The sequence below is a fragment of the Fopius arisanus genome, unplaced genomic scaffold, assembly GCF_000806365.1.
Source record: "Fopius arisanus strain USDA-PBARC FA_bdor unplaced genomic scaffold, ASM80636v1 scaffold00133, whole genome shotgun sequence".
NCBI lineage: Eukaryota > Metazoa > Arthropoda > Insecta > Hymenoptera > Braconidae > Fopius > Fopius arisanus.
This window is the reverse complement of record NW_011887872.1, coordinates 95,604-108,491: the sequence shown is the minus strand read 5'-3', so window position 1 is coordinate 108,491 and position 12,888 is coordinate 95,604. Positions and strand designations below refer to the sequence as shown.

The following is a 12,888-nucleotide window of genomic DNA, read 5'->3' as shown; positions in this document are numbered from 1 at the left end:
GGCGCAGATGCAGAGGGGCAAACGAAATGGCCCCGAGCACGACACGCCTAGCCCCAGCATGTCGCGGCCAGCCAAGAGACAAAGGAAGAATACGGCGTCGTACCGCCAGGTTGTGACAAGAATGATCAGGCTAGCTCTTGTTCCAGCGGGCTACATGGAGAAACCTGTCCGAGGCCTCCAGGCTGGTTGAAGTACTGGTGGGTCAGGGTGGCGCCAACCTAGGCTGTTTAATGAAGCCACATGGCAGCTATACCTGGACATCGGAGGAATCTCTTCGAGTCCTCCTTGAGGAGCACTTTTCTTTTCACTTTTCACAAGCACGGAAAACGCAAAAGAGGCCCCAAAGGAAACTGGAACCCGGTATAAACCAGAGGATTGGGCTCTAGCAGCCAAAATCGTGTACCCACAGGGAATAGAATGGGCGATCACATCCTTTAAACCCTTGAAAGCACCAGGACCGGATCGTATCTACCCGGTGTTACTACAAAGGGGAATGGATATCATCCTGGAGCCTCTCACAAAAATTCTGAGAACCAGCGTAGCACTGAGAGATGTACCACGAGTTTGGGGGGAATCGAAAATAGTGTTCCTACGCAAGCCCGGTCGAAACGGCTATATCAAGCCAGGAGACTTTCGACCCATCAGCCTGACCTCCTTTGTTTTAAAAACAATCGAGAGGTTCATGGATAGATACATAAAAAGCACACTGCTAATAGCCAGGTCGCTGTCTTTTGCTCAGTACGCCAACAGGGAGGGGAGGCCCACTAAGGCCAGCCTACACCACCTGGTGGCAAAGGTTGAGGAGGAGTGTAACGAGCATCGGGGATGCCCGTTAGTATCCCCAGATAAAATGAATAACGAGAGAGAGAGTGCGAGAATAGGAATTTATGGGTATGTTAAAATTATGATTATTTTCCCCCTTCGGGGTGGTTTATGGATTTTAGGGTTAAGGTTAGGGCAAGCTCTAGGTTATTTTAGGTCCGGCCCAAAAAGCCGGCGCTCCAAACGAAAGGGTTCCTGAGGGTTAGATGGTACGGGTGGAAGACCGCATGGGGACACGAAAAACACCCTTACGGATTGCCAAGGGCTGTTACGGGTGGAAGGCCGTCCGGGGTAGAATCAACCTTCATCCCGACGGAGTGCCAAAAACTTTAGGATTAGTTACGGGTGGAAGGCCGCTCGGGGTAAATCTAGCCCTTACCTCGGCGGATTGCCAATTAAGCGAATAAAATTACGGGTTAGTGAAATAATTTAATACGTTTAAGGTTAGTGATTTAGGTCTTCTAACCTCAGGAATCCAGAAAAATCAACCGAGAGAAAAATACTGCGGAACGAAAAATTTCCGGTAATGAGAATTAATACAAATTTGAATTAATTCTCCCGCGAAGGGCTTGACCCCTTATAGGGTAGAGGGATCCACCAATCGACACCGGATCGATTGGTAGGCGTGATTAGGGAGTCAGCGTAACGCGACACTGACCTCCGAAAGTCAGTTACGCGTTGACCGTGAAACATCACGCACGTGAGTGAAAAGTAAGTAGTGAGACGTGACGAGTGCACCACCCAGAACATTGGATCATACCCAGGATGGTCTAAAAATGGAAAAGAAAGGCGTCCAGGGGATCCAAAGTGAGTTATTTTGGTTTATTTTCCCCTTTTTGGCGGCTCCCCAATAATTAATTGGCGGTGATGAATTTTTCCAAGCCATGGAAATGGCGTCGGCTGTTCCCCCGAAACTGGGTGGTGTTTTTGAGGAATTGTGGGAGGATTTTCCGAACAGATTCGGCGCGTGTTTTCCCCCAGTGCGGTTGGTGGGTTGTTAGTGAGGATTTTTGGGATTTTAGGGGTTATTTTGGGGATAGAATTTGTGTGTGAAAATGTTCCACGACCAACAAAGGGCCAGTGGTTTTCCCTCATAGCGTCATCGAGACAGCCATCGAGTGGCATGTGCAACAAGTGGGATTAGCGCATTAAAATTCCACGTGGCTATTAATTAGCATAGCGTGGTTAATTACCGATTTTTATGTATAGGATTTTGTGAGGATGTTCGGGATACTGTTCCGAGCCGTATCGCTCAGGGTTTTCCGACATCCACCCGGTGGATTTCGAGATTTTGTATTTTTAAGAAGTGGGGATTCCCGATGATGGATTATCACTCACCGTTAACCGAGCGGTGAGGCGTAACGCGCTCTCTTTCTCTCTCACTCTCTTGAATCCTGAGGCGTCGTGAGTTCGAGTCCAAGGAGTTATAGTTTTTTTTTGCCTTTTCTTTTTTTTTCTTTTTGTTTTCCTTGAGTTTATTACATATTCCTCGGATTATCGCCGATCGATGATCCTCGAGGCCACATTTCTACGGCGTTAGTCTGGGTATTGTGGGTTAATTAAGAATTTAGCTGGGGTTTTGTTTGGGGGGGGGGGGGTGTATATTCCGAGCCAATTAATATATTAATGATGTTTTTCGAGAGAATTATTATGATAATAAAACTTGGAGATGGAATCAGTTACGTAAATCTGCTATAGTCAATTATTTTGCTTGTACTCAGTTTTTTTTTGGTGATCAATAGCGAAACACGTAAGGACAATTTTTGAGTTATTTTCTTTTCTCGAATCCCTCTTATATTTTTCCCAATTTTTCCGATAACCTTGTTGCCATCTACAATCCACCCCTCTGTCCACAACAGGCACACTGAGCGACCCGAGGACCGTCACCTTTCCCCGAAAGCCTAGCAATCCTTTCCGTTCCCTTTTGGATTCCCTTTTTTGGATTTTAGAGAGTAAGTTTGAGTTAAGATTTTAGGATTTCGAGGTACGATTTTCGATCAAACGGATATCGAGATTAGTTAAGTTTAGGATTACAGAATTTTCCGGTTTGGTAATTCCGGTTAAAAATTACCTGGCACCCATTTAATTTAAATTTTAACAGGTGTATTAGGCTTAGGGGAAGTAGGGCGAAGGTAATGGGCATTTTTCATTCCCCGGAGAATGTCACGTTACAGGAGATAGAGCGAAAGGGCTACGCAATGGGCGTTTTCCTCGATATTGAGGGAACCTTTGACCGCACAGGAAACCAGGTCATAAAAACAACCATGTCAAAAAGGGACTTTCCAGAAACCATCATTGACTGGGTACAGAGCATGTTGGTGAGCAGGTCAGTAACTGCCGATCACAATGGCATACAGAAAGGAGGTTGTCCGAAGGGTGGGTACCCACAGGGCGGAGTTCTATCTCCACTGCTGTGGTACCTCGTCGTGGACGAGCTCCTAGAAGAACTGAGGGAACAGGGCTTCCTGGTGTATGGATACGCGTATGACGTGGCCATTGTCGCTAGGGGCAATAGGGATAGACTGAACTACTCTCTGAGAACAATGGTTAATTGGTGGAGAAGGACGGAACTCTCAGTTAACCCTGAGAAGACGTCGGCTATGATATTCACCAGGAATTACAAAGTTATAAATCCGGAGCCGATGAGGTTAGCGGGTGCAGAGATTGCCTATGCTACCTCAGTGACGTACCTGGGTGTTCAACTGGACGCCAAGCTCCACTGGAGGGAGCACATAGAGACACAGATGGACAAGATGTATGCCTCACTGTGAGCATGTAGAAGAGCCATGGGCAGAGACTGGGGCTTTAGCCCAAAGATCAGTCTATGGCTGTACAAAAGGGTTGTGCTACCGCGGCTGATGTGCGCCGCTGTAGTCGGGTGGTCCAGGGCGAAGAGGGTGGAGATGAAGAACCTGCTCAAATGCAGGGAAATTTCCTGAGGGTAGCGACATGAGAACGACACCCACGGACGCCCTGGAAATTGCCCTGGACCTGTCTTCACTCGATCATTTTCTGGTGAGTAGGGCAGAATCAACAGCTTATAGGCTCCTGTGCCAGAGAGAATGGGAGCAAACGGGAGCGGCACCCGCCAAGCTTGACATCCTCAAGAAAAATCCCTGGAACATGGGTCATGATAGAATGAACAGGAAGTACCAAATCAAGAAGGCCTTTAAAACCTACATTCCTGAGAGGGAGAACTGGAAAACTGTAAAGAAAACAGGCACCAATCTCATGCACTGGTATACAGATGGCTCAAGATACAGAGGCTGCTTTGAACCAGGACTGTACAGGTCAGAGGAAAACTACAGGTAGCACTGGTCCTTAGGGACTATGGCCACCGTATTCCAAGCGGAAGTTCTAGCAATCAAAAAGTGCTCAGAGCTTCTGGTGTCCCGGATGACAATCCACAAACACATTTTTGTGAGGACAGATAGTCAAGTCGCTATAAAAGTTCTCCTCAAATCCAGTGCTGACTTTAAGTTGGTCTGAGAAACCTAAAGAGCCTGGAAAAACTGGGGACCAGCAACAAGGTAACCCTTGCCTGGGTCCCAGGTCACGAGGACATCCACGGCAATACAATGACAGACGGGTTGGCGAAGCAGGGGGCAATAAATGCGAACGAGGCTTCGCCAGTGGGAGTCCCCCATGCCGTGAGTGTAAGCCACATAAAGGGGAAGCTCTGACATGAACAATCGTGCCTGGGACCAGCAAGAAAAGTTCAAAACACCTACTGGCCATGGACAGGAAAAGTCTGGCCACTACGATCAGGCTGCTCACAGGACATAGCAGATTTAAAGAACATTGCAGAGTCATCGGCATGGACTCGGATGGGTGGTGCAGATTCTGTGATGAAGCAAAAGTGGACAGTCTACACATCCTATGTGACTGTCCGGCTCTATCAGCGACGAGACTGCGCTGGTGGGGAACTGCTGTCCCCACCGCAAATCAAGTCGCGAAATAGGATGCAACGGATCTGCTAAGACTGGCAACAAAGGCAGGGCTGGACATATAATCGGTGCATAAAACAAGCGGAACTATAATAACTCTACTCTGAGTTCAGTGGCATTGGGGAGGCTAGTCCGACCGTCCGCATACTTAAATCTAATCTAATCTAAATTCACATTGATGGGACGGCTTCGTACTTAAATTCTACTGGACAGTTGTGTCCGATTTTATCGAGATACGCGGTAGGGTATCGGCCGAGTAGAAGTTTCGCCTCTATCCAACAAATAAGGCCGAGAGCTACAGTGTATCTATACAGGACACAACTATCCCTTCCACTACCTCCTAATCCTATTCAATCCATAAAATACAAACGCCACAAGTTACATGAAATCTGGGCAGAGTTACATGATATGAATCGCCCTCAAACTTTTCATTGGTATAAGTTTTCCCTCTTTTCGATTAATATTGACAAAAATACGCCCATGGCAGCGGACTCATTTCAATATTTTCCCGATTTCTATTATCTTTCGGTTACATTGCAGTCAGTAACTTGGTAGCAGTTCGATCTAACCTAACTTGGGCGTTGAGATGTTGCCATCAGTGTATTCAAACCGTTGAATTGTAACAGGGAAACAGAGGAGAGTATTTTATTTCTTCCCTCGGATTTTATCTTTTTCATTTAGTTCCATAATTATAATTGTTTATTTTATGGTAACGAATATTAGCTTTGCGTATTATTGGAACATGATGAGCAGTTCTTAACCTATTTATGTGTGTAATTACAGATGTGACTGAAGTCAATTTTGGAGGTTAATGGAAGTATGAATTTCGAGATTTCGACACTAAAAAACATTGATTGGGTCTAATACATGTATAAATGTAGAAAGAAACTTTTCAAATTATTGAAACACATTATGTATTATGTATAAAAGTCATGCAAATGATATACTTCAAATGAACGCAAAACGTGATGTGGGTAACAAAAATTTGGAAAACGTGAAAATAATTCTTTAGTTATATTGAAAAAATCCGTGAAATCTCCCCAAATGAAAAAAAAAATGGTGTTTTTGTAAAAAAAATGAGCCAAGAAAAAGTTTCGCTCAATTGATTCCGTAAAAAACTCGTGTTTTGCGAAAATATGGCGTTCCTAAAAATTCAAAAAAACTCACAAAATGTAAATGAAAACGCCAAGAAAAGTGATGCGACTTGATTGAAATGATTCAATAATGAAAATAAAAAAATCAATAGAGGCAGGACCAACTTACTTGGCGCGGTTTTATTTACAGGATAATGCTAAAATGAAATTTGATTAATAATTGAAACTGACCGAAGACCGACTATAACTCTAGTTCTTGGGAAAAACCGCGCCAAGTAAGTAAGACAAACCATGTTCAACAACTTCAGAGTGGAGTAGGAAGCAAGACAAAGACAAGTCAAGATTTACCATTCAATAGAACCAGAATTTATCACTGTTCAGAAGGTAAATTGACTGATATTTCACGAGAAGATCAGTAGCAATAGTTTTTAATTTTTTAATTATCTACCATCCAATATGTCAGTCAATTTCTGTCTGCTGCCGGTGATCGAGGGGCGGGGGGCTGCTCGCAACTAACAAAAAGCGATTTTCCATAATATAACATCAGTTTCGTCATTTACATGTAAAGAAAATATTGCGATTTAAAGGCGAAAAGGGGAGATTTTTTTTATATTTATTTATTTTTCGAACTACCACTACGGTTTTGTAGGCAGCTCTCGTATTATAACCTGAAGCCTCTTACTATCCTCTTTCTTTTTTTCTGTCTGCGGTTCTATGGACCGACTTTTTTCAACTGCACCCATTTGACTTATACTGAGGGAAATAATGGAAAAGCTCGGTAGTATAGCCGGCCGGTAATGTCGGAAACCTACTGTGTTGATCAGTCTCACTGACTCGATGAACACAGTAGCTCTCTACATCCGTGCCTATCGCAGGAAGTCTCCATACAGAAGGTGGAACTCAGCGAACACCCATCGAATTACGAACCCAACTGAATGTTGCTTAGATTGAACCACCGTCGGAGTCACATACCACCCACGTGGCTACTGCCGCCGCTCTCGGTAAAAAAAAGTATTATTATTGAAATGGAAAGAAGTCGCATCGTTTAAATAAACATTTTGCTTTGATATCAAACTTCGATGTGTCTTCGTTCTATATTAATCAACGACTGGTGCTAGACTAAAATTAATAATTGTTTCACTCGTGGCAATGACTCTGCCCTAGTCTTGGACCAACTCTTGATTACATTATTGGGACAGGGCTTGAAACGCAACATTGGTCAATACATGAGTAATCCAGACACCACGCCTGCCCCGTTGCGACATTTGGCTGCGCCACACCAGGGACAGTATTAAACCAGCCTAGTTGCAAGACTAATCAGTCCTGGACCAGCCTGGGAGACTGCTTGGGCCAAAACAGCCTCAGTGAAAACTATACTCAAGCCACTACTAAGAAAATACACCGATTGCCAGGGAATAATAAATTCATTTCAAAATGCCAAGGATAAATAGATCACTTTTACGTCGCAAATGGACGAGTAAATATGAACATTCAAGGAAGGGCGAATCCATCTGGAATAACAACGGTCTGCAATGCTCTACGACATCAGTGAGAAAATAATCAGGGTGTAACTTCCGTGAGTAATTGTATTTAATGTCTTGCAACTAGGCTGGTTTAATGCACTCCCACGGTCGACATTAAGTGAAGATCACACTGTGGGCATTGAAAAGACGAAGGCAGTATTTCGAAGAAAGGATCATTCCTCTATTTGATTAGGTCTGGAAACATCTAGGTTAACTGGACATTGTGATATTTAAAAAATCTTAGTTATTTTATACAGTCCCAACCAATTAAGTGAAGTCGATAATGCGAATAATTCATATTTTTTAAAAAAAAGTAGTTGATATCTCATTTAAACTATGTTATGATCTATCCTATTTCTAGAAAATCGGGAAAAATTTGTAGAAAAAATTGCCAGCTGGCAACACTGGTATCAATATTATATGCTTCCAGGAAACTTATGTAAATTTTTCTCAGTATGTAGATGAATGAGAGCTTAAAGAAAAACGAATCAATAGTTAACGTCACTGTCCAGAAATTGAGCATATAATTTCAATAGTCATTGGAATATCGACAATAACTTCATACTTAGATAGCTACTGCCAAACTGTTGAACGCTTATAAAAAAGAAATTTCCTTCATTGTATAAAATGCCTTATTTCCCAAATTTTAAGGATATATCGAAACCAATTTCCCAGGCGCACGTTATGATAACACCTTTATTTCATAGGTCTAATAAGAGAATACGAATAAAGATGAGTTCATTTTAAGGATGAGGAGAAAAAAAAAGAAAATACATCGTGGAAAATAACAATAATTCCTCACCTCCTTAAGATCAGTGCAACGATTGTAAGTAAAACTGCAAAACTTGCGCAAATCATTCCCGCTATTACACCAGCGCTTAGCTCATTTGTTCTACGAAGTATTGTAGAAGGTCCTTCATCACAATTATATGCTACCCGTTGACTTCTTGGTACACTACAATTTCCACGGATTATCAAATGTGGATTGATGGAACTGTTCGTACCGGCACAAACCATCAATTCGTAGATTGTATTCATTGTGAGATTTGGTATTGTAATCTGAAAATATAATTTCGTATAAATATTGAAGTGTTCCTTAATAGTAGAGCTAAAGGGTTTTACGTTAGAATACATATACTGATAAAATTATTTGTGAGCATTAAGGACGGTAAACATTTTTTTAGCCGAAATTTATGTTTTCAATTTTTCCCTAGCCAATGATTGATGGGATTGACGGTGAAAAAAATAGCGTCTTCGTCTTTATTTAATGGCTGACGAAATTTAGTGATGGTGCGATGATTTCCATGCGTTTTTTCAGCCAAAAAATATCGACACCACTTTCAGTCATTAAACAATGCCAAACCGCAAAAACGTTATATTTTACCTGTCAATCTTATCGTCGGTTTGCCAGAAAAATGAAAAAGACGTGAATTTCGGTGGACATGGTGTAAAACATCCCTAACGAGGGGCTTTGATTTTTTATTGTTCGTTAGTTATTTGGGGCATATCAATCGCTATCAAACCACTGCACTTATAGTCCAGCAATTTTCAAGAGCCTTTAATCCTTAATTAATTCAGCTGCCCACGAAAATATGCTAATAGATGCAGAAAAGTGTTCTGAACAACATATCAACATGCTGTAAGAGCCTTTTTCCCGAGTCAACATCTCGGAATAACCCTCAAACTATTCTCGTTGTCGTCTCTACCGTCTGCGATCGGGCGCCAGCCCGGTTTTCTTGGAAAACCTGACGAAAACCAGCGGCGATGGAGGTTCGTCCACTTTCCGATCATTCATCATCAGCATGACACTGTAGAGTGGGCAACGTCCAGCAACGTCTGCGTAAATCTGGTTACCGACTTCAGCCGCTGTTGCGGCGTCATAAGCGAGAATTATTGGGGGACCCTCCCACGTCTTCCACTGTCCTCCAGGGTGGCTCGACCTTGGAAGAGACATAGACTACCGGCGAATCCTTCTCACCACACAGGACGTTAAACATCTCGAGGCATATGCGTTATTGGCCTCCGGAGAATCTGTGCACCTACCTAATGTCCACTCCAACTCGAGGCTGTCTAGTAACAGCAATCTCATCGCGAGCCAAAACCCGACTACGGAAACCGACTCGATTCCCAAATTTTAATCCACCCCAGTGCTGGCACTATGAGTTTCACCTTGGAGATCGATCTCTGTGGCCGCAAGCGTTCGTTCCGCACCCGCAGACATCCCCATGTCTCGCTATTTCAATCTATGATTGGGAACACGTACCCGTCATAACCCCAACGGGGATTATTGCCGCCAACTAGTGACAAGCCTAGAAAGACCTAAAATATCCGCTCGCTACCAGCACTTCGCTTCGACTGCCTCAAGATCTCCCAGGGCCCCCTCCCCTAGTCTGAACCTTTCGACGTCTGTAAGTGATCAGTTACACCACAACCACCGATCACCTCAACGAGATCACGGGGGCACTAGTCCTTTCACCTAGCCGTTGGTCCCTGGTCTGAATCGACGGTGCCCTTTGGAATCACACAATCGGAACACCTGTACGTCGGCCCTGGACTCTCTGACACAGCTGGGTGGATTTCCAAAATTGGCTACAGCCATCGTCAGCGTCAGCATAGTGTTCCGAAACATGGTCTCGCCCTACCACGTTTCTTTCCTCCATGTGATTGGTCTCACTCATCTGCGGAGCGGCCTGATTGGCCGGCGCCCGATGCGCTAATCATATTTCGCTCGGCTCTTTCAGTCGGCATCAGATGTCTCTGTCTACTCATTTTGACTTTCTTTCAGTTTCTTCATTTAGTGACGATAAAATCTCGTTACAATGTTTACGAACTGTTCAAAAAAATATCAGCGTGTTGGGCAAAAATTGAACTATAAATCTATAGCAAAAAACCATGCCATACTTTAAATAATTATAATGGAAAAAAATACTGAAGTTTCCTAACCTCTTCAATTTGTTGACATTTTACAGTCCACCCCTTTTTTGCGGACGCATTTCAGTCCAGCCCGCATGATGCGCAATGAGTTAGAATGTACGTTCCGGGATATACACTTGCAGTTAAATTTTCTGTCTACATGCCGACATTTTTTTCTTTGTAATTGGATGTGCTCAATTGATACGGTTGACATTTTTGGTGTTAAATGCACAACAGTCGATAGTTTGTAATTTATGTATTTATGTTTCCTGTTGAACTGTGCGTAAACATTTTGTAATATGTTATTCGGGTAACTTCTACGTACCTATTGGTATTTTTGATGATCAGCTGAATTGATTAAGAGTTGCAATGTTTTCAGCTGCCAGATTAATTAGGCTGTTATCGAACAATTGCTCATTACTGATTGAACACATTAAAATGTATTCGTTTACAATTCCCGTTAACTCGGTCATCACATCAAATCATTATTGATTGCAAAATGGAAAAACATTGCATTTACCCCACTATTAAGATGCTCCTTTGATGTTGGAATTTCAATTTCGAGGTGCTTGTGCGCCAACTCATTTCGATACATGATATAGTAATAATCTATTGAATTCCAGAAGGTCTCGGGTCGTGACCAGTAAACGTACATGGCATCTCGTGATTGGCAAGTAAGATTCAGGATTATGGGCGCACTGGGACCCGCAACATCAGTCTTTTGCATAATGTGATCGGATGGCTCACCCTCATTCATTCCAGTGAATGCTTTCACCCAAATTTTATAGTCCGTCACTGGCTCTGAAGAAAATACAAAACATAAGATTTATTACAATGCCAATGAATGAACTATACCTTCTGTGATATGTTTCGAACAGGATCAACATTACACTGACAGAAGATTTCGGTTAATGATACACAAATGCGGTGTACAGTTGAATAATACCAACTGGATGATGGGGCCATCGCTACCAAATGGCTACTTGGCAACAGATGAAATGGTGAGTCAATTACGATTCGGTACCTATTCCAAAATGCTGAGTTGCCTCAAACAGTTTTCAGTTTTTTCGATAGATAAATTGACTAGTTTCAAATATGGCAAAAATCGACGAACAATGAAATAAAATATTATTGGTTATATTTATGACCAAATGCCTGGTGCGATCAGCCTGGGAAAACCTCATTCTTCTATCAGTGCTGTTTGGTAAACGATGGCCGTATCCCTCACCGGGTAATTCCGCTCACTTATGTTTTGAAAAACATGCTGAAAAAAAATTTCTTTTTCTTTTTCTGAATAGAAGGATTAATTAATAATAAATATTTTTGATATACATTGTTAAGTTTCCATGAGTGAAAGTTGATGAAGCATGACAGGAATGATTTCCCATGTCATTGCAGTGAAAATCAGATACTAAAATTTGAGATTTCATACACTCCGAAAAATTGCGCTGTAGCCAAAATCCATAAAATATTACCTGGTAATATAGTTATCCATTGTCTGACGCTTAGTAGACTCGAAAAATACCTCAATGCATCGATTTTCACAAATTTTTCATTTGTTCGTATTTTCGGGCAATTGCTCAGGTAGCCTTTTATACCGCTTGCACTGGCAAGAAAATTTTTTTTTCTTGAGAGAGAGAGAGGGAGAGAGAGAGACCTTCCGTTTTGACTTTTCATTCATGCAATTCTTTCGCAACTATATCATTATTATCATTCATTTTGGATGCCATTCCCGCTGTACCCAGCAATCAACCTGGTCCACCCAGCAATCAACCTGGTCAAAGAAGTTGGAAGGGGATGTCTCTGACATATCGAAAATTAACAAAGGAAAAAACATTCACAAATTTTCGGGGAAAACCATTTTTAACTAAGTAGAGATACAAAGATACAATAAATAAAATAATAATTACTAAAATCCCATCAGAAAGATTAGGCATTTTTCAAAAAAAAACATTAAATATTTATTTTACACTGTGAACTAGTTCACAGTCGTCTAGTTAAATTAAGCGCATGGTTTTCTGAAGTCTAATAATTCACAAAATAGAGAAATAAAGAAGTGAGGCGGAAGTTAACAATAATCAATCTAAATCATGACACTTCATTGTCCTGAGTTAGAAAAAGTCCCATTTATAGTCAGAAACATGTTAAAAAACAATGTGAAAATAATTTTACTGACTGACAAACCCAATAACGTGAAAATGGATGAGTCTACGTGCCCTTCCACCTCAAAAATGAAAACAAAACGGATACAAATTCATGGAAATTAATTTTGGGATCAGCGGCGACAGTAGCCACGCGGGCGGTGTGTGACTCCGGCGATCACCCAAGCTAAGCAACGCTCAGTTGGGTTAGTACTTGGATGGGTGCCCGCTTAGTCACACCCATCGGCGTGTAGACTGCCGCCGTCAGGCACGAGTGCGGAGAGCTGGTGTGTTCACCGAGTCAGTGTGACTGATGAACACAGCAGAATCCCCGCAGTACCGGCCGGCTGCGCTACTGAGGTTTTACATGGTTTCCCTCAGTACACGCCAAATGGGCGCAGTACAGAAAGTCGGCCCATGCTACCGCAAAAATAATGAGAGGATAGTA

At 42.4% G+C, this 12,888-nt stretch overlaps 1 protein-coding gene across 2 annotated transcripts in view; it reads right to left on the bottom strand.

Annotated features, from left to right (window-relative positions):
* Positions 1–12,888, bottom strand: part of LOC105271998 (tyrosine-protein phosphatase 99A) — a 217,751-nt gene that overhangs the window by 115,889 nt on the left and 88,974 nt on the right. For both annotated transcript variants that reach the window (XM_011313852.1, XM_011313853.1), the window contains exons 3-4: positions 10,820–11,100; positions 8,189–8,445 (exon numbers count right to left, since the gene is read on the bottom strand). In XM_011313852.1, coding sequence (XP_011312154.1) covers positions 8,189–8,445; positions 10,820–11,100 — 538 coding nt within the window. The remainder of the gene's footprint in view (positions 1–8,188; positions 8,446–10,819; positions 11,101–12,888) is intronic.